Source organism: Protopterus annectens, chromosome 8.part0, assembly GCF_019279795.1.
Source record: "Protopterus annectens isolate FY-2018-M chromosome 8.part0, PAN1.0, whole genome shotgun sequence".
NCBI lineage: Eukaryota > Metazoa > Chordata > Ceratodontiformes > Protopteridae > Protopterus > Protopterus annectens.
The window spans coordinates 1,875,341,946-1,875,367,607 of record NC_056741.1 but is presented as its reverse complement, the minus strand read 5'-3'; the positions used below and the strand labels follow the sequence as shown (position 1 = coordinate 1,875,367,607).

The window sequence follows — 25,662 nt, the reverse complement described above, 5'->3', positions numbered from 1 at the left end:
TATAATGTTTGTTTGACTTAAAGCTTTGTACTGAAGTCATGAATTATAGGGGCATGAATAAGCTATCTAAAACATGAAAAGAGTACAGCATACGAGTGCATGTTTAGCCAACGCATTTTTAGAATCCTTATTTTTAATAGCTGTAACATGTTGAGTGTAACAGCTGTATCTACTTCTGGCCCAGATCTAAATACTGTTATAATGCAAAGTAACACTGGAGTCATTATAAACATATGTACACTATTTACAATGCTGTCAACAAAATGTCCTAACACAAGAAAATTTTGTTATATTGAAAAAATCAAAGTTAATCCATCTCATTTCAAAAAATGACATTAGGTTATGTGTTTGACGATATCTAAAAAGTAGGTTTGTTGCCAACAATACTCGCCAACTCTTTATTACCTGAAATAAATTTCCAGTTGTCCAGAATAACATTTCTAATAATATAACTGTCACAAGAAATAGGTAATAAAAAAGAGTTGGAAAATTCATCAGGCTTCATGTTTGATTCAGTTTATTTTCTATTCTCGAAGTTGTAACCGTGCAAACTAACAATGGCCATGTATGAGTGTCAATAATTACTGTGCTGAAAATAAAATTGTAAAACATTTGGTATATATACTCATGCTTTAAAAACAGATAGCAACAGCAACTCATTCAACTCAAAATCAAGCATATATAACTTGAGAAAGGTAAGGCACAAAAAAACATCAACATACACATATGTATACATACATATATATATATATAGAGAGAGAGAGAGAGAGAGAGATTTATAGAGAGACTCATCAATCTGAAGCTTTACAGGACAATTCCATTCCGTCGAACTTTGCGAACAAGTACTAACATGGTTACTTCGGACAGTAAGTCCCTTGCTTCTCCTTTATTAGGCCCAAAGACGTAAGAAACAAGTGCTCAAGTCAGTCCTTCTGGTCCTATGGGTATGCAGTAATGCTTCTGTCCTGTAATTTGTAAAACGAATTTCACTGGCATGGTTTAGTTAACTTTCTAATGGTTACCTTAATTATTTTTTTTTCATATAAAGAAGCAGGCCTATAATGGGTCATGACATATGAAAATGTGAAAAAAAATGTATTTTTCTAGAGTGCACTTCCCTGTCAGTTCTGTGAGTTCAGTTGTAAAGCTAAGAATTCGCTTTTGGAGTTCAACTGCACTTGAGGATGTACATTTTCTGATGTATTCCTGGACATTCCTATGTATTACCTTTATGCAATATCTTCTAATTGGAACAGCAAAAATACTGCAATTGTAGAAAAAAAATATTTTGGGACATATTTCTCTTTATTTGCTTTTTTACTAATAAAATGCTAAAATATAAACATTTAGTTGCTCATTTTGTAGAATTGCATGTTTTGTGTAACATTTACATTTGTAGTGTCCTTCTGTGTTTTTAGACATTTTTAACTTTTTATTTGCCTATTTACAAAACAGCCAGAGAGGATTTGCACATTAAATATCACTAATTTTAGATAACACTATGCTGTATAATGTTCATTTTCCAGAACTGTTATTTTGTTTTTGACAATTAAAATAACAGAAAAAAAATAAAATAAAATGCTTATTAGCAGCATCACACTTTATGAACTCAGATTCCCACTGATGAGTTGCCTATCTTTTTCTTTAAGTTTGTCAGCTTATATAGTATTATCTTATGTAAGATTTCAGGAAATGTTTACTTAACATATCTTGCAGGTGGTAGAGGATCATATATGCAGAAGTATGTACCTACTATGCAGATGTAATGTGTGGAAAAAGGCTGGCAAATGTTGAGTATGTTCGATTTGTACCATATATCAGTCTGGCCAAAGGAACATGTGACATTGTACCTGGCAAGCACATAGTGCACTCTATATATGCAGATGAGAAACCCCTTCAGACTATCCCAGGCAAAACTTTTCATGACAGCCATGACTGTAGGAGAAGTGAACCAGTACTGCATTATATTGCATTACAGAGTGACTACTGACCTGCCAGAAGACGTTATACAGCCAGTGGTATATAGTTTCTGATGCTGGAACTGACAAATTTCCTGCAAATGAAATATGGACACATTTCTATATATAGGTTGGTCACACAGGAGCTCCTAGAAATATGTCACACTCCAACATCATTTCAGGCAGTTCTGTGCATTACTCCAGGATAATTGCTAATATACACTGTCAGATTTATTCACTGGCAGGTGACTTTCTCTCATTTCATTGCTGTTCAAAAAACACAACAGTGGTGCATTAACACTGAGACATATAATGAGTAAAAACTGTGCAGCATCCAGATACAGTGTGACAGCATGCCAGCACAGTGACATCAGTCACTGATGTGTCTGTCATAATAAGATATTAATGAGGGCAGGTATTCTTTCAAGGTTGATGTTGCCAGTGTTCCACATTCAGATGCCCTTATGCTAGAGCTCATATGCCACATAATATGACTTTCTATAGTGAATTCATGGTTCTTGCAGATGCAGTACACATATTTTCATTGCACTGATGCATATAAAGCATCCAAAATGCTGTTATTTTACTGGGCCCTTTACATTATGTACATATTCCTTGCCATGACATCTTTCACATCCTACTGTTTATGAATTATTTCTTTTTACATACTGCTCATTTGTTTCCTCATATGGCACACTGAAAAGCAAATGTGTAGGGTGTGTATTTTACCCTCTAGTATACTGTGCTAGTAAGGATAGATATGCCGTTTTGATACTTAATTTTACATTTGTCCATATACTGGCAAACAACACATATCTGCAACTGGTGTCTATATGAGAGGTTGTCTAAGAATCTGTCTACAAATGCAGCACTTGATTTTTACTAAGGAATTAGGCAGTCATTTTAGCTTTGTGAACAGAGATATATCTTTTACTGTGGACAGCTTAAGACTATAAAAAAAGCTACCTGTGTCTATAGAGAGATCTAAAACAATGGATTGTATTAATCATCCCCTTGTTCTTTGAGTTTCTTCCTTTAAATGCAGATTTATTGCTGAAGGATTTTCATTTCTGGCTGACGTTTAGCTCAAATGATGTTACCTAATTATGAAATTATCACTCATTTTACAAATATGTTCATGTGGAATAACCTTTTCCTTTATAGTACTTAGCTGTGTTGTGTTCAACGTATTCATAGTATTTTGCTAAAACTGTGAAAAAAACATTTTAGGTGCATTGGAGGCTGCATACTAGCACTTATAAGGTATGTTTTAGTGAAATGTCTTTCTGTTTGTTAGTATTGCTATGATGAATAACATAATGGTTTCTTCATAAGTTTTATCTTTTGATATTTTAATAAGCAATTGAGTTAATTTACTTCCTGCTGTTTGCATGCTATTTTTGTTACCAAACATGACATGCTTATTATTCATATGCTTTGCATGATATTGCTTTTATTTTGCTTGTTAACCAGGACTGTGGGCTGATCCAAGTAAACACATTTCAGGCATGGCATAACCCAAACTGACAGAAATAAACAATTGCAATATGATTATTAGTTTTTTCAAAATACTGTAACAAAAGCACTTGGGTAGCAGAAGAAAAGCATATACGAGGCTCATGAATAAATATTACAAATCAAATAAATACTCAGGCAAAAAATACAGGAAACACGTTTATGTGCAATTTATTTTTGCACAGATGGTGTGCAATAGCAGTTTTGTTGCCATGATCTTATTGACCATTGAACACTGACAGTAGATAGCAAAAATGTAGGACATAGACACTCAGAAGGAAAGATGTGAAATAACAAGGATATAGGATGTAATTGCCATAAAGGAAAGAAGTGAGGGCCGTGAAAGTAAATGACTGAGACAACTAATACTGAATGGAATTGTTAGCGTTAGGAAATGGTAGGAGATAAGACATGGGCAGTGATGAAGGAGGAAGAAAAGAGGATAAAGTTACTAGCCAAGGCAATAGCTTAGCCAGAGAGGAGAAGAGGAACTTTGAGTAGGAAGACAGTAATGGGCATTTGAGCAGAACACAATTTAGCAGTACAGCACAAAATCTGAGAATAGACTGAGTAGGTATGCAATTAGAAAGTGGTTGTGGAGTTAGTAAATTTGCTAGGAAAATGACTACAAGAGGATCACTGTGTTTGCTACAGAGCAACTTTGTGTTAATCATTTGCAAATTCTAAATTTGTCTTAAAATGTGTAATTTTAATTTGAGTATATAAAATGCTCAAAGTGGAAAGATAAAACAAGTCAAAGATCAGTTATTATTATTATGACTCTTACATGCTATTACTTATGAGCAACAGTGAAAAATAAGTTTTCCTAACTAATAGGAGTAAATTATTTCCTTAGTAGAAAGGCAGGGATTTCTCTTAGGCATGAAAATACTCATAACAAGATATTTACACTAGTATTGTGTATGTGTGTATCTAAATATGTACATATAGAGAGATTTCACTGTCTAAATATGCATAAAGATAAAAGCTTGAAAATATTAATAAAGATGATAGCATGCTTTACTAACCAAAAAACCTAAAAATAAATTAATTTGTATTTAAAATTGCATCATAACATTGCAAATGCTGACCATTTAGAAAGCAATAATCATAAATGTTATATGTTTTATACAAACGTTTTTGTTTCATTAATGTGACTATGAAAACATGTTATAATTTGAGTTATATTACCTGTTGCATGCTTTGAAACGCATGCTAAACAAATGTGGTTGGATATATTTCTCATGTACTTCAAACTTGTATCTAGAAATCAATCAATAACCGAGTATTACTTTGTTCAGCCAGATATTTTTTCTTGCTCATGTATAACATAATCAATCACATTTTCTGAAAAATAGTTTCAAAAGGATCCATCAATGATGGTGGTTGATGGCTGGTATAATGATTAATGTGTGTACTTCATAAATAAGAGTTTGATTCAAACCAATGTAAACTGGCTAAGCTTAAAATGGTCCTCAGGGGTGGCTAGCCTAGTACGTGCCCATGATATGTCAACTCCTGGACATATATTGTCTGGCAGTTGGTGTAGAGTGTTAAGGCTGTGAGCTGTAGTCCCTGTGGTATAGGGATTGATTCCCTCAGCCCTTATTTGCCTTCTGTGCAGAGCTGGATCCAGCACTAGGCAAACAAGGCAGTTGCCTAGGGACTTCTGGTTTGAGGGACCCCACTAGTTGGATGGCTGCCACAAACTTACATTTCTGATGGGGTGGATTTTGCCATATGGTTAAGGTCTTTGCTCATAAATGCAAGGCATAGGGTTTTAATTCTCATAATGAGATGTAGTCACCTAGGGCCTTCTGGTTTGGAGGGTACATTAGCTGGGGGGGCTGCACAAACTTACATTTTGTTGGGGGTGGGTTTGGCATAATGGTTAAGGTCTTTACCTCATAAAGACAAGGTACAGGGTCTGATTCTCATAATGGGATTTTGGCTAGGCTTAAAAATGGGCCTTCAGGGCAGTTAGCCTAGCATTCACCTATGACTCTATGAAAGGTACTGACTGCATAAATAAATGTGTTACAGTTTTTTTTTCATAATCATTTATAGTTTAACTTTATATTTTGTAGCTTTTCGTGTTGTCAACATTCCTCAGGACATTCAGGTAAATAGAATATTCTAATTAAAAAAAAAGGATCTTTCTTCCACATGGGCAGTCTGAAATGATTTTATTTGTTTGCAGAAAACAAGTATGGTAAAATTAAGAGCAGTACAGAGCTGTGTCCAAACTCCTGTATCATTGACGCTAGAATTTAAATATTTTTGTAATTTATGCATGGTAGGTTCCACATCCTCTAAGTAAGCCTGCTGCATGTTAACTTAGTATAAAATTCTGTCTTGTTCACAAAACTGTTGCAAGGGTCATTACCAGTTTATAACTTTAACAGGGTGAGTCTATTGAAGTAAGTGTCATTTGTAATTTTTTTCAGAATTGAGAAATATACCCATAATAAGGTAGATGATGTCAAGTAAATAAGAATAAAAAAGAAAGTGTGAGGGAGAAAGCAATATATAATTTGCATTACCTATTAACATTTGTAGACTTGTAGTACAATTATATAATTAAATCATGGAGTTTTGTACCTATGGTATCCACAGTTAGTACAGGTATATATATATATATATATATATATATATATATATGGATCCAATTCTCATCCACATATATCCTTTTCCCCACTGCAGTGCGATCTCAGAGTTGGTATATTTAAGTGGGGGGGTGGGGGGTGCAGGGGGGCTTGCCCCCCCCTGCATAAAAAGTTTCAATTTAATTTTTTGGGTTTTTTTTTGACAATTGGCTTCAGTGAAAGTGCACTTTCGATGATGTGCACTTTCGCTGAAGTGGGTTTGATCTTCTGTTAATCGACAAACTGTGTTGTCGATTAAGAGAAGTAGACCCATATATATATATATATATATATATATATATATATATATATGTATATATATATATATATATATATATGGGTCTACTTTAAATAACTGAACCAACACTTCACCGACACACAAAACACCAACCCCAAATAACCGAAAACACACAACACCGACAACTCACAAAACCGAACACCATTACACCGACACAAAAAATGTAAACTACACATTACACACAATAACATATCCACTAACCTTAACCCAAACCCTAACCCTAAGGTCCGACACTACCGCACACTTACCCTACCCGCACCCTAACCCTAACTCACTTAACCCACCCCTAAACCTAAAGACTGTCACTATCGCACACTTAACCTACCTGCACCCTAACCCTAACTCACTTAACCCACCTAAAAACATAAAGCCCGTCACTATCGCACACTCACCCTACCCGCACTCTAAACCTAACTCACTTAACCCGTCCCTAAACTACAGTCCGTCACTATCACACACTTACTTTACCCGAACCCAAACTCCGACAGTACCGCACACTCACCTTTCCCACACCCTAACCCAAAATCCCTCAATATCGCACACTTACCTGACCGCTCCTAAATCCATCACTATCGCACACTTACCGAGTCGTGCTCACACGTTTCCCTTGTCGGTCTTTCGGCTGTCGGCAAATCACCTTTTCGATCAACTTACTTTTCGGTCGTTTCGTCTCGGTCTTCTGCGTGTCGGTGAACTGGCGGTTCGGTTATTCAAGGTAGACCCATATATATATATATATATATATATATATATATATATATATATATGATTATTTAGAATCAGAGATGCCAATGGTGAATAGGAGAAACATGTGCTGACTTTGTGAGGAACATGGGCAAAATTCTTTTTTATGGTTGTAAGGGCCTCTGAGCCAGTAGCCTAGTATCATCCTATGAACCTAAATACATCATGTTATGCCACTCCATAATTTTGGATTGTGTAACATATTTACAGCTGCAGGGTGCAGACAACTTTACTAGAAGTGATATTGTTTATAAGCTATTTCTTATATTAATCACTGTATTAGTATGCAGTGCTTTTATTTTACTAACACCATTTATTTCTTAAATTATCAAATGTTATAATGAATGTGTCTATGGCTTGGAAATATCAAAATATATGCTTGTATGGGATCTAGGCCATTGATCAAGGGATATCTAATTGAACAAAAAAAATAAATAAATCAGACATACAGTCAGTCATTTTAATGATTATTCATTTCCATCTCTCATACTCGGATGCACACAGGCAGCCATGGGTCTTAAGCTGGAAAACCTACACACAGGATCAGGCCTGTTTTAGAGGTAGATCTGGAAAGTATAACTGTGGATTAAGATCTAACTTGTGCACTCCACTAAAATTGATTTATTTGACTGAGTGCACACCAGCCCTCTGGTCTTCCAGTGTTATACTTGCCATGACTATACTACCCTTTCTTTCTCACAAGTCAGGAATGCCGTAGCCGTCCATCTTCACACTGAGACAGAGGAGTGTTTTTAGATTTATGATTTTAAAGATTCCAGTCATGCAGGTTCCACATACAGACTTTCATGTTTGTCTGCCACAACTGTAAGCATGTATCATACATATTCATCAAAGTGTTGATTTGTTGTTTTTTCTCTTCTCTGACCTCTGCCCCCACTAACACACATTTCAAAAATGCTCTCAAATCACATCTTATGAATACATGGCTATGTTCATGCATCACATGAATCTCACTATCGCAGCACACTTTACACCTTCCTTTCTGCTATCTCTACTGTATATATGCTACAGTTAGGTATCTTACTGTCAACTTGAAATTGCATAATATGCCATGTCTAATCATATGATTTTTTTATTCTTTTATCCTATCTCACTAATCAATGTTAATGTTTTGATGTATGAGACTCTAATTTACTCACTTACTGCTGATGTATTGTTTATTGTTTAGACTGGATTGTATGAGACTTTTTAGGTCTGTACTTACCTCACTTATCACTGTTCTATGATTGTTTGTATTACCATGTTGATGTTAATCTAATTGTGGAGCTTTTCTCCATGGGCTTCCACTGTAAATGGACTTATGTCCAGTCGGACTATCCTGGTAAACAAATGTAAAATAAATAAAATAAATAAATAGATCATTTTTACCACTCTAAGGGGAACATGACCAATCAGAGTGTCTGTTGACTGACAGACCTGGATCTATTTTTTATGATGAGTTAATATTTCTAACTACTGGTTCTTTGGAAATTATAAATAATAATGTAGTAGTAGAATAGGAAATATAGAATATATTTCTAACCAATAATCTCAAAGAAAAAAAGTTGTAGTACATATAAGGTAATATGAAGTCCAGACTGGTCAGCAAAGAGTAACTCATCTGTGGGTAATGACATTGCATCCCACATTAATGCAGTATTGCTATGGATCTGAATAGGCTATAGCAATTGCTAAAAGTTCTTTTTTGCCTTTGGAAGTATTAATAGAGTCATTAACAAAGCTACTTATCTGAAAAAATCTAAAGAAGTTAAGAAATTTGAGGAAGTGAAACCTCAGCTCTGTATGCTGAAGTTAAAGGCCTAGCCACATGAAAAGGTGGCAGACCAGTTCTATTATTTTACTCCATTACCATCCCATAATTTATAGTCAAGGTGGCAGTCATGGTGGCAGGGGTAGGGGACCCTGTGCTTGCTTTTGGTGTCAGCTGTTCTTTCCAGTATTCTTGGGGAAACATTTATAAAATTCAGTTCAGACAATTGCCTTAGATGGGACCAGTCCAGATGAATGGGATAGAAAGCTAGCTGTGTCTGCTTACAAGAGTCAATATAATATGCATACACATAATATAATTTATAAAATATAAAAGCAGTGTAAGACAGGCAGTGAACAAGTAACTCTGCAGATATGAAAGCTCTTATCATCCTCATACTAGTTTTTGTTGTCTGGAAATTGATATGCTTTTTTTTTATTCCTACCCCAAAGTAAATGCTTTGCAATAGAATATATTTGTTTAACCAATAGAGTTGAGTATAATTTGTACTAAGCAAAGTAGCCAAAAAAAAATAAAACCTTTTTTTGACTTATTGTTTCTGAAATGTTAAATACTATAATACTTATTTTCTTTAAGAAAAAAAACTCATTATTTGGTTTTAGCAAGTCCAACATTTAAAACAATATATAACAAGGTAAATGGTAACTATTTACAAAAGTCCATAACAAGAATGTTAACATATTCTTAACCATTATTACTTGAGTTTTTTGCCAATATATGTACTGATGAGTTATGTTTAATGTTCTCATTCTTATAGTTGACAACTCATTTTTACAGATAGCCTTAGTGAGGCATATAATGTCACCAAATGATAATTCAGTTTTACATTTCCAGTATTTTTGTTATAGTTTTTCTTGCAATGGTAAGTATTGCCAAAAGAAGAGGTATTTGAGAAATAGGTATAGCTGGTGGAATTGTAATGCAATTATCTGACCACAAAGCCTGAGAAAAGTTTCTAAAATCACTCCAAAAGGAAGTCGCCAACTTTTATCCTGTGTAACCAGTCAGCATTAAGAACTTCATTACACCTCCAGCATTTCATTTTTCATGTTTTATAATTTGTGTAATTTTATGATATGTAAGAAAGACTCCATATAGAAATTTCCATGTATAGATTTTCCAATAAAGTGAGGACGTTGACTTTCCTGCAGTTTTTAAGAATAATTTTTTATTTAGTTCTGAAAGAGGTTCATTGTTAATTTTTGCTGTGAAGTTCCATATCTGTGGTAACAAATTCAGTTCTAATAATCTTGTGTATAATTGATAGATATGATTTCCCGTTGGCCCACTATTAACATTAAAGAATAGATCCAAGATTTTTGGATAGGTTTAATGTGATGATCTAGTGGTATTTTGATTTTATCCTGAATATATTCTTTACAGGTATCTATATCTAACCAGCCTCCTTGCGCTATGCTATATCTTGCTAGTAAAGATTCAAAAGGATACATTTTGTTTCCATTAAGATATTAAAGCCAAAATATTAGGTAATTATTCTTGAGAGCTGTCATTGTGTTTGCATTAAAAGATACTAAGCATCCATTAGTGAATGCAGTAGGGATCGATAGGATTAGTAATTCCTTAACTAAGTAATTTGAATTCATAAACTTTTTAAAGATTGAAAAGATTAGGTTAATAAAAGGCATAAAAGTAAAATTGTGTCTTTCATTCAGAACAAAGTCTTTTAGAGCCCAGTAGAATATATTGATACCCAGTTTCATATAGCAATCTATGATACATTTTTTGTTGTCTGTTAATATTTTCTCTTGTAAAGATTTCCAACAAGAGACATATGAGTAATTTAACCACAATAACATTATTTTAGTAATTACAGCATTAATATATAGCTCAGTGTTTGGAAAACCAGTGCCACCTTCTTACGAGCTTTTCATATGCCAGTCTCAAGATATCCCTGGTTTCTTAGGGTACAATAAGAATTTAAGTAAGGTAGAATTTATTTTTCTTATATTTTGGGGGGAAGAATTAATGATTGACTATAGTATAAGATTTTTGGTAAAATGATGATTTTAATCCAGGTAACTCTATCTTCATTGTAAAGAATAGCTTATTCCACTTGTCTGTTAGCTTTATGATTTTATCCGTTAAGTTTTTATAGTTTATAAATACGGAATGTTTGTTCTTAGATTCAATAGTGATGCCTAAATATTTAATATAAGAATTTCCCAGTTAAGATTTTTGTGATTTTAAAAAAGTGGTCATTTTTTTGTGTATAAGCAATGCTTTAGTTTTATTATGATTAAATTTCAAACCTGAAACCTTTTCAAAGTAATCCAGGACTTTGAGTATACGATCTAATGAGTGCTCTATGTCACTACATATCAACAGTATGTAATCAGCAAAAAGCTGGATTTTTTTTATAAAAAGTCTTTCTCTGGGATTCAATAAATTCCATATAGGCTCCATGTAGAGCCTACATGGACTGCAACTGTGTACTTGGTCACAGTTCCCCCTGCCTTACATATTAATTATGGTGCGCACCTAAGGGAGGTCACAGCAACATGGATATTGAATCCGTGTAAAACTGATGGCACAGCCACTTACCTTTCGGCCCATCAACCTTGGCTGAAAGGTGTACAAGGCATTTTATTAAATTGCATTTAATTTTTTTTTTTTACATTTTATGTGCTTGTTTGCACAGTGTGGCATGTTGCTTAGCTTTGCGCACATGTACATCAGACATCCGCTTGACATCTAAAGATAGAAATAGGCATAGTATTCATTCAATGTTAATAAATAATTTTTTTGTGTGTTTGCGAGATGCAGCACATTGCTTAGGTAGGTATAGAGTGGTGTACTTAAGCATTAGACATCCACTAGAGATCTAAAAATAGAAACTGGATACATTCAATATTAATATTTTTTTTTACATGTTCTTCTTTGTGAGATGCGGCATGTTGCTTAGCTAGGCGTAGTGAGACATACTTAAGTAGACATTCTCTGGACAGCTAAAAATAGAAAGCATATGTATTCAGTTGTTGTAGGTCTGCTGTGTTTAGCAATGTGCATACCCATGCAGCAAAGCTGATCTCTGCTGACAGGCACCTTCACAGTATATCTGAAGATATTTGAATGCCCTTTACTATCCCAGTGGCTAAATAGGTTGAGTCATGATCTGCAGTGTAATAGGTCCCAGGTTCAAATCCTAGCTAGTAATGCTTTTTACATATAGTGCTGTGAAACTGTGTCAGGTGACTGAAACATCAGCTGACTTTAAATTAAACTGTTACATTTAGAAAAGCTGTGCGATGCTAAGCAGAAATTAAACATGGTTAGCTGTCTCTTCCAATTTGCACATTGCTAAGCTTCGCTTATACATGGTTTGTGCGAGTTTGCATGATGCTATGAGATGCAGAGTGTTTTTTTAAAGTTACAGTATGACGTGCAAGGGTGGTAATGTAGCCTATTTACAGGCCAGTAGGCAGGAATTTTACATCATTCCATTCTTGACTGTGGGTATGGCTGCTGGTTTTGTTGAGGGAGTGCACTTTAGGACATAAAACTGGGGTGTGCAGGAGTCCAGGCTTTTTATTGGACGTCTTGTATGACACCACGAACCCTGGGTTGTTGCAGGGTAACTACCAGGTCTCAGATTGTACGTCTGAGGCCCGGGGTAGTTTGGCCAGGCACCTAACCAATGTAACTGGTATCCCCCACACTGGTGACCAGTGTCATTACCACTATGCTGACCTGCATCATAATTATAGGGGAACCTTGGACACCTGGGTCCAAGAAGCTAGGGATGGGCACACCCCACAGATATGTAAGTATGTTTTCCAGTAATTTATAAATATATAAGCTGAATCTGTGCAAAACCGGTATGCATAATGGTTTGCTTCTCTTACCATAGCTGGAGAAGAGAGGGCTCAAAATGTACAGTCCCATGTGAGGCATTTGGCCAGGATGAGACAAGTGCATGGTATGTAAAAAATCAATAAAGTAATAACTTAATGCATAACTTAATAATACAATAACGTAAATACAGATTTTGCAGTCTTAGTCAGATATGAAATACCTTGGATAACATACATCTTTATTAATGTGTCAGTGCATATCTGAAATGGTAAAGCAAGTAAGCATGCAGTACTGTGTAGCATATCTTTCCAACCATCAGTTAATGTTGTGGTCTAGGTTAAGAGTCACTGTTCTGGTCTGCTCATTGTCTGAAATATGCTAACTGCACTCTATAAATGAACAGGGTATAAGAGTAAGTTAACAGAAGTCCTAGATAGCTATCCATGTGTGTAAATGCCAGATGTGAAGCAACAGTAATCAATAAACTTTAAAAGGAGATGGTGCTTTGATAATTAAGTTTTCAAATAAAGTGTTCAGTATTCCTGTAATCACTACTTGTGGGGTCTAATCTGACACCAGACAACTAAAAATGTGAAGTACTAAATAATGTGTCAACATACATCATAAATAAATGAAGTTCAATACTCAGATAAAGGGACAAGCTTGTGTTTTGCTCATTTTGTCTGATATATGCTGTAGGTTGCAGTTAATACATGAAGAGGGTAACTGTGTAAGGTAATGGAACTCCTACACAGCTGCGCATGTGTGCAAATCAGGATTTGGAACCGCATACATCAATAAAGTGTAAAAGGAGATGCTGCTCTGATAATTTAAGGTTTTCAAATAAAATTTTCAGTATTCCCGTAGTCACTGCTTGTGGGTTCTAATCTGACACCAGATAACTAATAAATGTGAAGTACTAAATAATGTGTTAACAAATGTCATAAATAAATGCAGTGCAATACCCAGACTAAGGGCCAAGCTTGTATTCTGCTTATTTTGTCTGATATATGCTATATGTTGCAGTTAATAAATGAATAGGGTACTCCTACACAACTATGCATGTATGTAAATGCACAATTTGAGACAAAATGAATCAAAAGTTTTAAAGGAGATGTGGTCTGATAATTTTTAAAATAAAATGTTTAGTATTCCTATAGTCACTGCTTGTGGGCTCTAATCCCACACCAGCCACCTGAGAAATGTTCAGCTGTCTAGTGTAATTAGTGTACACGAAGTACCAAACAAACCAAAAAACTAAAAACTTGAAAAACAATAAAATGAGATTTTGAGAGATGGACAAAAGAAGGTAGATAAGTGTTATTAACATATCTGCACTGTTTGCATTTATTACATGAAAAAGTCCCTTTCACATAACTAGATCTTGTACTGACAATCCTATTAGATGATTGTTCAAGAATATTATTAATATTAAAACATTTCTTATAAGTGAATTTTGGATTATCACCAACCACTAGAATTAATTCTTTGTTGTCAATCAAAACCTTCCAATTTTCTCTAATAATATTTTTGATGCACACCATCTCATTTACTATAGAAATAGAAAAAGCTATAGTAAAACCAGTCACCTCCACACCAGTGGTTCTGTCTTCTGACACTGAATGTGCTTTGAGAATTGGTCTAGCTACATTTCCGCTAAGGACAATAACTTCTTTTTCTGTATTGGTCAACCAGGTCTGCTCATAACCTCTTTGCAAAAAGAAGTCCCTGAACATATTCATCTCTAATAGAAATGTACTATCATTAGATGTGAGGCGACTTAATCTAATCATTTGACCTTTAATAATACTTTTCTTCATATAGACCAGATGTAAACTGTCTCTGTGTAAATATTGGTTCACAACAATGTCCTTTCAATATATACTACTGACCAACTGCCTGTTGTGTGCCTGAAGACTCAACTGAATATCTAAGAAAATAAGAGTGGTGCCAAACTCTCCTAGAGTAAATCTGAGAAAATCAGTGATATTGTTTAATTCACTGACAAAGGACATAAGTTCTTCTTTGTTGCCCATCCATAAGAAAAACAAATCATCAATATATCTATGGTATATAAATATTGTATGCCTTAGTGGGTGATTGTATAAAAATTTTTCTTCCCACATGGCCATTACTAAATTAACGAACACCAGGGCTACTTTAGCCACCATGGCTACACCTGTTTGTTTATAATATTAATTGTTAAATTGAAAGAAAATATTGTCCAATACTAGCCCCATTAAGCTGAATATAGTGTTGATCTTAACATTACTAAAGTCAGTGAACTAACTTAAATACTCTCTAAGGTATTCAAGGCCTAAGTCCTGATTAATACAAGTGTGTAATGACACCACATCTAAAGATGCAAAATGGAATTCACTTGCAGGGAGGTGAAGTTTACTCAAAATTTCAAATAAATGCCATGAATCTCTAAGATAAGATTTACACATTTGAACTATTGGATTTAATTCAAAATCTAACCATAATGAAATGGTCTCTGTTTCAGATTTCTATGCTGAAATGATGGGTCGAAAAGGTGGATCATCTTGGGACTTGTGCAATTTTGGTATTCCAAACAGTATACACATATTAGGATGCTCAACCTGTAAAAATCTGTATGTGTCATGATCAATATTGCCCTGACAAAACAAGTCAAACAGATCAGTGTCTTCCCTTAAAAAACTAGCTTTGATCACATTACTGTACACTTTTAAATAAATAGTCATTTTGCAACAATTTTTCCATAGAGTTAATATCTCCTGTTTTCATAACAATCATACCACCTTTATCAGCTCTCATTTCTTTAAGATCTTTATTTTTGCATAGTTCACATAGTGCCTGATGTTCTTTAATAGTTAAATTATACACATTTACTTCACACCTAATGTTCCTCATATCATTGTCACACAATTCACCAAATATGTGTAGTGTGCTATATAAAGGTGGATTGTAAGTACTGTTACGTTTAAGTTTGTTGACATTAGTACTAGACAAACAAGTAATATCATGTAAAATGTACTTGAGATTCAGTTTGAAATAACTTTAACTCAGCAATAAGTTTGGTGATGTTAACAGATTGACTAGGAATAAATGAAAAATATTTTTTTCAAAACTGAAATGACATCATGTGATAATACAACATTAGATACATTTAGAACATGAATGCCAAAGTCCAAAGTGTGTCCATTAATCAGTCCCTTCTCCTGTTCTTCCCTTCTCTTTTGTCTTGTTCTGTGACTGATTGGACCACCTGGGAGTCCGTTTGTTGCCTGCCTGGTCCATCAAAAAAGGACCTGAAGCCTGGTTGGTATCTGAACCAGAAGCAACCATCGCATAAGTGGCATTGTCACTATTATGAGAAACCATTGCTGGTTGTACTTCAATACTTGCAGTGGTACCTGCACCCCCATTTTCAGTAACATTGGCATCATCATTCATATTGTTGTTAACAACATAGTTATTAATATTTTGAACATTACTGTCAACATTACTATTCAGAGATACTGTAAGCACATTATTAGTTCCGGAACATTGTAAAGGGTAAGCCAGATGATTGACATATGCTGTAATGTCCCTCCCTAACTTAGCTTGCCTCCTTGCAATGTGTATGTATGTAAATCAGGATTTGGAGTGACATACATCAATAAAGTGTAAAAGGAGATGTTGCTCTGATAATTTAAGGTTTTCAAATAAAATGTTCAGTATTCTTTTAGTCACTGCTTGTGGGTTCTAATCTGACACCAGACAACTGATAAATGTGAAGTACTAAATAATGTGCCAACATATGTCATAAATAAATGTAGTACAATACCCAGATTAAGGGGCAAGCTTGTGTTCTGCTCATTTTGTCTAATATATGCTGTAGGTTGCAGTTAATAAGTGAAAAAGTTTTAAAGGAGATGTTGCTCTGATAATTTACTTTTTAAAATAAAATGTTCAGTATTCCTATAGTCACTGCTTGTGGGCTGTAATCCCACACTAGCCACCTGAGAAATGTTCAGCTGCCTAGTGTAATTAGTGTACCTGAACATACCTCTCAGCCATCATGATTTTTGCAGAATGTAATGAATATTGGCCCATATGTCTGGTCCTTTGATTTGCAGATATATGACATTACTTGAAATGCAATTTATTGGCAAATCTGTTATCAGAACACCTTGCTACTATTGTATGAGCACACTATGTAAAAATGATTCCCTGTCATCCTGCCTTTGTATCACCATTATGCATGGCTTGGCCTGTAATGTCCCATGCTAGGGGGTTAAGAGCTATGTACATGGAACATCATATATACAATATAAGCAGTCAGTGTTCTCACAAGGGAAATATAACATATCTAGAAGTATGTAGTTGTAGTCTGTGTAATTTTATCATCTGTGAAGTTATTAATGTTCTTTTTTTCTTTCACCCCACACTTCTCTTCTTTATTAATTATATGTACTATTATCATTTGATATTACCATATTGTTTGTAATTATATTCTGTGTTGGCCTTATATAATTTAATATTGCTTTGCTGTTAAAAAAACTTTCATTTACATTATTTATTGTTGTGTTCCTCATTATATTATTTTCAGTTTGTTTCCATTACTCATTATTGTTTTCTCTTATGTTATTAATTGCATTTGTTTTGGTTATGTTTATTTTTCCTTATGTTTATATTTCATTTACCACAGCGTGATAAGGTAAGCTGGTTCCCAATGATCCACCTACCTTGACTCCCCTGGCCAAAGCACCAGGGCCCAGCACATCTGGGCCGCAGCCTGGTGTCACATCCTCTGCTGTCCCTGCACCACCTGCTCTATTGGGTAGTTTTGCCCCACAAGCTGGGGTTGGTCCCCTATCTGGGAGTGGAGGTGGAAGGGGTGCTTTTGGCACCCAAAACCAACTACCAGGCATGGTGTGTGTAGGCTTGTGCATCAAACTGTTGGTACCCACCTATGCTGGATAGAGAGCATGCTGTCCATACCTCACAACCATACTGAATTCCTCAGTATTTACTGGTTTTGAGGTCTAAATAATGAGGTGCCAAGAATTCCTAAGTGGCCCCCTTAATTTCCAAATTTCCCATTTTTTTTTTGTGAACTTTTTGCTGACGTCATGAGCAGACTGCCAGTCTGTCGGAATTTGGCTGAGGGCTCCAGAGGTATGACTGTACGTTCTGTGTTTATTTACTGCAATTTCAGCAATGTGTTGCAGCCAGCATCAGAGAGTGCCAACTAGACATGGTGGATGACTGAAAGCAGCTGACACTGTTTTTGTTTTAAATTAATTTAGACAGGCTTTAGAGTAAGTGAAGCAACTGAACTGACTGAGCAAGGCAACCTCAAGTCATTCATGATGTTACTAGTACTCTAGTGCAGCAGCAGCAGTCATATGTAAGTCTGTGTTGTACTGTTACATTTCTGGTGGTTTCAGCTTCTCTTCAGTGATTTATTTTGAATGCCTCCAAATAGCTCATTTGCAGTCCATCAATCGTAGTACAGTGCTTCTGAGATATGCAGCAGTGTCTAGCCGTACCTTCTCGATTTGTGCCTTATATTTTTGTCCGTTCCTCATAAAAGTTGTGGTTTTCTGGCAGATCACTGAGGATTGAAGTCACTAAATAATGACAGAGCTGTGAGTTTTAGACTTCATAGCCTTCAATAAATGAGCACTAACATAATGTTTGCTCCATTAACGACTTTCTAAGTGTACGCAATCAATATTTAAAATATGTTTGTGATTTTGGACCTTTGTTTGCCTCCCCCAATTATTTTTTCTCTGCCTAGAATTATTGTGTTAAGATGTTGAGAGGTATGTGCCTAACTAAGGCATGATATTTAATTTTGTATAGCACAATGATTACTTGGGGTCTGTGACCAGCAGCATTGTAATTTGTGATAGGGTTATTGCTATGGTGCTTTCTTTGAACATACTAGTCCTTCCCATTTGTTAGGTGTGCTGCATTTTGTTTTTTCTGATTGTTACTTGTGTTCTTCCTGTACATTATGGCTGCGGTTTTATTTCTCAAGCTGAGTGCATGTGTTTTGGAGGGAAGAGGATGTGATGCAGGTTACATGTGAAAGTAATAACACAGCATAACTCTCAATGTCTGCAGAACTAGGGATCTTCTCCAGTGTGTAATCCAAGTGTAGTCCACCAGCTTTTCTCCTTAAATTGCCAGTTTCAGAAGGGACAGCAACGTTTGGAAACAAAATTCGGGAATTCCTTGAAATTATAGGGCAACTAAAGTATGGACTTCAATATCCTATGCTCATATTGACAAGGAACTGCATGCAAAAAGGCACAGTATTTATTTGCATATCATAAGGATGTACCCATGATGCACAGCGAGTTTAACAGCCTGCAAGATATTTGTATTTTTTCACTTGAAAAAATACTTTTATAGTAAATGAAAAAGTTATATGCCTTTCAATATCATTGCTAGTTATAAAACAATAACTATTTAAAACAAATGTAAAGGGTAATACTTTCCACTAGTAAAATAAATGTAGAAGTCCTAGGGTTTATAGATTGCTTCTACAAAGTACTTATTCTTGTTTCTGTAGCACATATGCTATATTGTTTATATTAAATGAAAAAGTTATATGCCTTTTAGTATCATCGCTAGTTATGAAACAATAACTATTTAAAAGAAATGTAAAGGATACTACTCTCCACTAGTAAAATAAATGTAGAGGTCTTAGGGTTTATATATTGCTTCTACAAAGAACTTATTCATTCTTGTTTCTGTACCACGTTTACTAAAAGTATAATGAAGCTGAGAAGAATAGGCACATACCTGCTCAAAGATGACACCATAATTTGTGAAACATTGTTAATTTTTTTTCACTCCACCTTCAATCCCAATTTCTGTTTCTAACCTTTCATATTTACTTTCCACCATTAATATTGACTTCTATTTTAAATTGCTAGGTTTTGGGAATTTAACAATTAAGTCACTGATGTAGCACTTTCCAAGTCTAAATTATGAGCTTTTGCAGCTGTGCCTACTGGTATATATATATATATATATATATATATATATATATATATATATATATATATATATATATTTTTTTTTTTTTTATGCTCTTTGTAAAGCAGTATGTTAGCTTGAATTTCATGTGTATGTCTATGTGTATACATATATGTGTGTCTATCTATCTATCTATCTATCTATGTGTGTGTGTGTATATAATGCATAAGTGTGTGTGTGTGTGTGTGTGTGTGTGTGTGTGTGTATATATATATATATATATATATATATATTAGGGGTAATGTAACAAGAACTCTTCTGTCTTTTGATAAATCACATTTTTCCCTATTTAAATCCAACAGTATTGCTAGTGACAATCTCAACTTTACGTGCATATCTCAAAAATGGAATTAAACTAAAAAAATGGTCTCTGCATGTCTTTCACCTGGCTGAATCTAAATGAATCACATGATGTGTTTACCTCAACTAGTTATTATTTAGTCATCATTTATAATATTTAGTAGAAATTTTTTTATATCTAACACATTTTTCTCAAGTTTTTATTCCTGACTTTCATTTTTGTCCCATAGCCGCAGTGGTGCAGTGTTAGCATTGTCACCTCACAGCAAGAGATTCTCCCATTTGATTCTCAGCTGGAGCTTCTTCTGTGTGAAATCTGCATGTCCTCTCTGCAGTCGAGTGGTGTTCAAAAGACGTGTGTGAATGAGAGTCCCTTAATTGAAGGTTGGGCATCGGGCTGGCACCTCAGCTCTGTAAAAATCTACTGCCAATCATTAGCAGACCGGAGTTCTGCTGTGGCGACCCCTAATTGGGAAAAAGCTGAAAGAAGAACAACAACATTTTTGTTGCAATGCCACTTTTCTCCTTTATGATGTTACCATACCCGAACTGTCCAGATTTTTGGATTATATTTTTGGTCTCCCCCTCATAAAATTTGTGTTTTTCTCTCAAATCATTGAATATTGAAGTCATTAACTAATAATAAGTAATGACAGACTTTTAAGTTTCAGACTTCATATCCTACAGAAAATGCATAATAATACAAAACCTGTTATTTTAGCAACTATGTATGTAAGAGCAATATTTAAATTCTGTCCCTATTTTGGGGCCTTTGTTCCTCCCATTATTTTTACCTTTGTCCAGATTTCTTGCTCTGAGAGGTTGAGAAGTATGGATGTTACTGTCTTTTTTTAGCTCTTCCCTTTTTCACTTTGCTATTCTTCTTCTCTCTCTCTCTCCCACTAACTTCATATAGGTTAACAGGTGCATAGCTATATACTTCACTAACTACTACCAGGGCCTTTATAAGTCTGTTTGGGGTTATAAACCTCGTCTACAACATCAACAGAATGGTTTTGAGGGACAGGTATATCTCACGGAGGATACCACTGCTCTGGAACAGACATCCGTGTAAAACAAAGTTCATCATTCTCCAAATACAAGTGCAACTTGATTCTATGGATAGGAAACAGAAAATTTACCAGAAAACTGCCCCCTGTACTACTAATGGACAGAGACAGGTCCTAAATGCTTTATCCGATTAGTAGGTCCCCTCACATTATCTACAGTATGATCCCAGTTATTTTTATGAGAAAAATTGATAAGTGGTGCTTCCCAGTTGCAGGTTGTTCCTGACAGTTGACAGTCTTGCTTTCTGGGGTCCAGGGGTGAGGCAAACTAAGTAAAAGACGAAAGCACTACACACAGCATTAGGATAGCTGTAGTTGGTGACAAACAGAAGTTACAGTACTTTCACATATAACTGGGTAGAGGAAGGAGGGTTGCATTCACAACTTATGTCTCAATTTGTGCATGGGATGGAATGTGTGTTTAATTTTTATTTTCACGTTAGGAGGTGGAATTATTTACATATTCTCTTTTGAAGGCAGGTTGACTCTAGGAAATGACTGAAAGCTGTATCACTGTTGGATCAAGGCAGCAGAGTCATGCTGTTGTATGTGATGCAGCCTGCTTTTGCATCAACAGGGATTGAATTTTCTTTAGTTCATTCTAGTCGGCTACTTACTATGCAACGATATATTATGTGGCATCTTATATTTACTGACTATGTATACTGTACCCTGTTGATAAGCTGCATTTCTTTTCTTAGTTTCTCCCCTTCTTCTGTTCTTTTCCAGTCACCATTTTTTATCTGCAGAACCTTTCAACTCTCAGAAGTCTATTATCTGGATTAGTCTCTCTCTTCGTCACCCCAAATTGTTCCTGCCTACTCCTATAATATTTCTGTCGTATCATTAATAGGTTTTCCCTTTTCCTTTTGGACTGAGCCTACTGGCTTGTCTATATCATTGTGTGTCTGGAAGTGACGGGAGAGGGGGGAACAATGTACAGGCTTTCTTGAGTCTTCCTCTGTCCCTGGTGGTTGGTTAAGAATCCTACTGCCTTGGCGGTGTGCTATGTAGTAGTGATGGTCAGCTTCCTAAAGTGACAGCATAGGCACACACATGTCAGGATGGCTTGCTTTGTATTAGTGAGTGAAACATTTCATAACACATCCCTTTCGTTCACCAGGAGTTAAACAAATGGCATTTAGCTCTACACCTATCTCCAGTACAGTAGACTGGGGGTACTTTTGCCTTTCCTCTGGCCAACTATATTGCCAAATTTATCTTTTCACCTAGTCCATGTTGAAAATGTGCAGAAAGCACAGATTTGAGTGTAGCACCCATTAAATATTAAACTGCTATCTAGAGAAGAGTTTACATCATCAAACAAATCTGTTTTTACTTGCCTAGGTTATCTACGCATCCGTGTGTGTTTTGGAGGCATGCCTCCATCTTGATCCTGCTTGCATGTCATTGTGTGCTTTAGCATATTGGAGTTACTGGAATAGAGGGCATCTGGGAAAACTAAGCTCCTGAACACCTTGTTGCTCCACCAACATGTTGGGAGTTATTAGATGATTTCACTGCAGTGAGTTTCTAAAATAAGCTGGAAACTGCTATAACTCTCAGGCTGTTGGGTTCCTTCACTGTGCAGGCTTCAAAATATCAAGCTATGTGTTTTCAGGTGCAGTATTATGCAACCTTTAGCTACCTTTGAATGTAATGATGTGCAAATAATATCAGTCTGTTAGTTATTTCATTGTAAGCCTCTACATTTTATTGGTTGACTTGTCTTCAACTTGTTTGTCATCCTTCCTGAAATTGAATTGAAAAATGAAGTCCATAGCTCCGTGTTTTCACTGCTTTAAATTCCAATTGCATTAATGTAGCACTGATCTGCTCCAGCTAGGTGTGTGTGTGTGTGTGTGTGTGTGTGTGTGTGTGTGTGTGTGTGTGTGTGTAGTTAACTAATATAGTCACTACTCCTACACTGTTTCAGTCTGTTTTTGTGAATGAATTGGGATGGGAAGGTTATCTTTTTTACTGATGCATGTAGCTCACTCTCTGCTTGTGCATACTTGAAACTACTGGCTGGAGTGTTGGGGGAAATGTTTCCTTTTTGTGCTTGTAAATACTTGTAACGACTTCAGTTTGAGTTTAAAAGTTGGTATCCCACAATCCCATTGGAGCAGGTGGGGTTACATAATTATGTATGCAAATTTTATGTTAATCAGTATACAGATCTTTGACCAGTTGTACCTATTTTTCATGGCCCTTTGTCCAGATTTTTGATGTTTCCAGGTTGAGAGGAATGATGCTGTCCATCCTGGTGAGACAGTCTTGCCTAGGCACCTGCACTGACCACTACCTCCACAGGAGTGGTGAATGTGCCATGCTAACAGTCCCATGGTTGAGGACTTGAGTCATACTGCTACCGTGTCTGATATCCATGGGACTGGAATTGCGCAACACCCTCCTAAATCAAGGTGTTCACCCTCTTCTTGTGTCACACACCAACCTTGTCTGCTGTCTTGTCTGTCTTCAAAAGCTTCCTAACCTTCCCACCTTACCTTCCCCACACATACCCATGTCCCTTCCCCAACATTCCACTCATTCGTTAAATAAATGGGCACATTTTTGTCCCATACATAACTTTCTATTTCATACTAGTGTCGACTTGACATAATTAATTTGGTCCAACTGACTTGACAATGCATTTATGTTGTTGTCACCCTTCTCTCTAGGGGTGACAGTCCAAATTCAGCTAAAAAACTGTTAAAGTGCATAGTTGTTGCCATTGGAGAAATGGATAGCTATGGTTCTTTCCTGCATCTGTCTTGCACATACCTACCTGCCTTTCACTTTGTTTTTCCCCCGCTTCCCATTTCACCACTGTCCTATTGTGATGCATTGCTAAGCTATTCTAAATGGCGGAATATTGACATATGTATTTGAAAGTGCAATAATCATGTCCAAAAGTACAGCTCTGCCTATTTCAAATCCAGTACCATTGCACCTGAAGGGTAATGCATCAACCCACCAAGCCACACAATTTATTAACATAGGTGTTTTAAGCAAAACATAGTAATCATCATTTTTTTCTGCATTTGTTTAAGTGATTCTGTGCATTATGCCACATTGCACAAATCATCTAAAAGTGAAATGGAAAAATAGGAGTTTAACTGGGACTCTGGTACAGAAATACATCACTATAAAGCCATCCATATAATAATAGGGGTATGCAACAGCAGCTATATGTGCAATTCTATCTACAAGATATAAACATACATCTACTGTAATAGTGGCTCAGTAGTGCAATCTGTTAAATGCTTTAAAAACATTAATTTTTGTTCCACATGGTCCTGGTGTCAAATACAACTGTGTGTAGCATTTTAAATACATGTATGTCTACGTCAGCTGTATAAATTCTGATATGTGTGATGGTCTCATCACTTATTTAGCCACCCAAAGCAGAACTACTAGCTTCTAAATAACGGAAGTCAAAGGCATACAGATAGGACCATATTTAAACTATTCCTATTAAAACATTAGAAAGTACATAGAAAGTCGGGTTATGCATTAACATGAATTCCCAGAGCATTTGGAAATATGTAAGTCAAATGAGGTCCAGTCATGTCAGACTACAGCCCACAGTAATTTGCTAGTGATATTACACACAGCCACAGTCGTACAAGCAACATACATATATGGAGATCATGCTAGAAGCAAGAGTTGCCAGCATGCTTATCCCAGATGAAAACCATGACATAACACATGACTTGGCAGTTATCCAACTGGATGACATAATGGTTAATGTACCTCCTACCTTGTTCTAGGACACACCAAGCATGCTGCCTTTCACTGTGTTAATGATACCTGTGGTTAACATCCTTATCTTAAACACGTACCTTAATTTCCAGTGGCATGGGTTTCCTCAATCAAGCTCTGGCTATACACAATGGCTGCCACAAGTCCCACAGTTATTCTTAAGTGTTGTTGTCCTGCACATTCTGCAGCCTGACTATACCTGTTGCCCGCAGCATTAGCAGCAGCTTAAGCCTGTAGCACACACATCTGTATGTAAAAAGTAGCTGCTATAGTCATTCTGTTTGTACTGATGTAGTATCTTTACCCCAGTAATTTTTACCCCAACATATGAGAAAGGGGAAAGAATCTACATTGAGGCCTTATACCTTATGGAGTAGTTACATGGGATTGACTGATTATACTGCAAAACAGCTATGTATACTGCACATAGCATTCCTGAACCATAGATTGGTTCAGAGGCAATCGCCTGCTAATGATAACCATATTAAAAAGGCAGACCCATAGCTAGGGGAACCATTGTGTATGAGAGACACAGTACTACTATAGCTGTATTTCTAACATAGGAGTGTTGTACTCCATCAGGTATGTAACTATTTTGTTTCCAACATGATGAATATATTTGAATATACCTAGGGGGAATGGGATTACATCAGTAAGCCTTTCTTAGAACTGTACTGTTGACATGCCATTGATCGCTAGCTGTGTTACACCTACAGAGGATTAGAGTACAGCAAAGGTATAA

At 35.7% G+C, this 25,662-nt stretch overlaps 1 protein-coding gene across 2 annotated transcripts in view; it reads left to right on the top strand.

Annotated features, from left to right (window-relative positions):
• Window positions 1-25,662, top strand: part of LOC122809692 (von Willebrand factor A domain-containing protein 5A-like) — a 1,295,998-nt gene that overhangs the window by 1,024,236 nt on the left and 246,100 nt on the right. The window contains exons 16-17 of one of the 2 annotated variants that reach the window (XM_044081368.1): window positions 3,189-3,221; window positions 5,561-5,595. In XM_044081368.1, the coding sequence (XP_043937303.1) occupies window positions 3,189-3,221; window positions 5,561-5,595 (68 nt within the window). The remainder of the gene's footprint in view (window positions 1-3,188; window positions 3,222-5,560; window positions 5,596-25,662) is intronic. The other variant, XM_044081369.1, reaches the window with a different exon arrangement.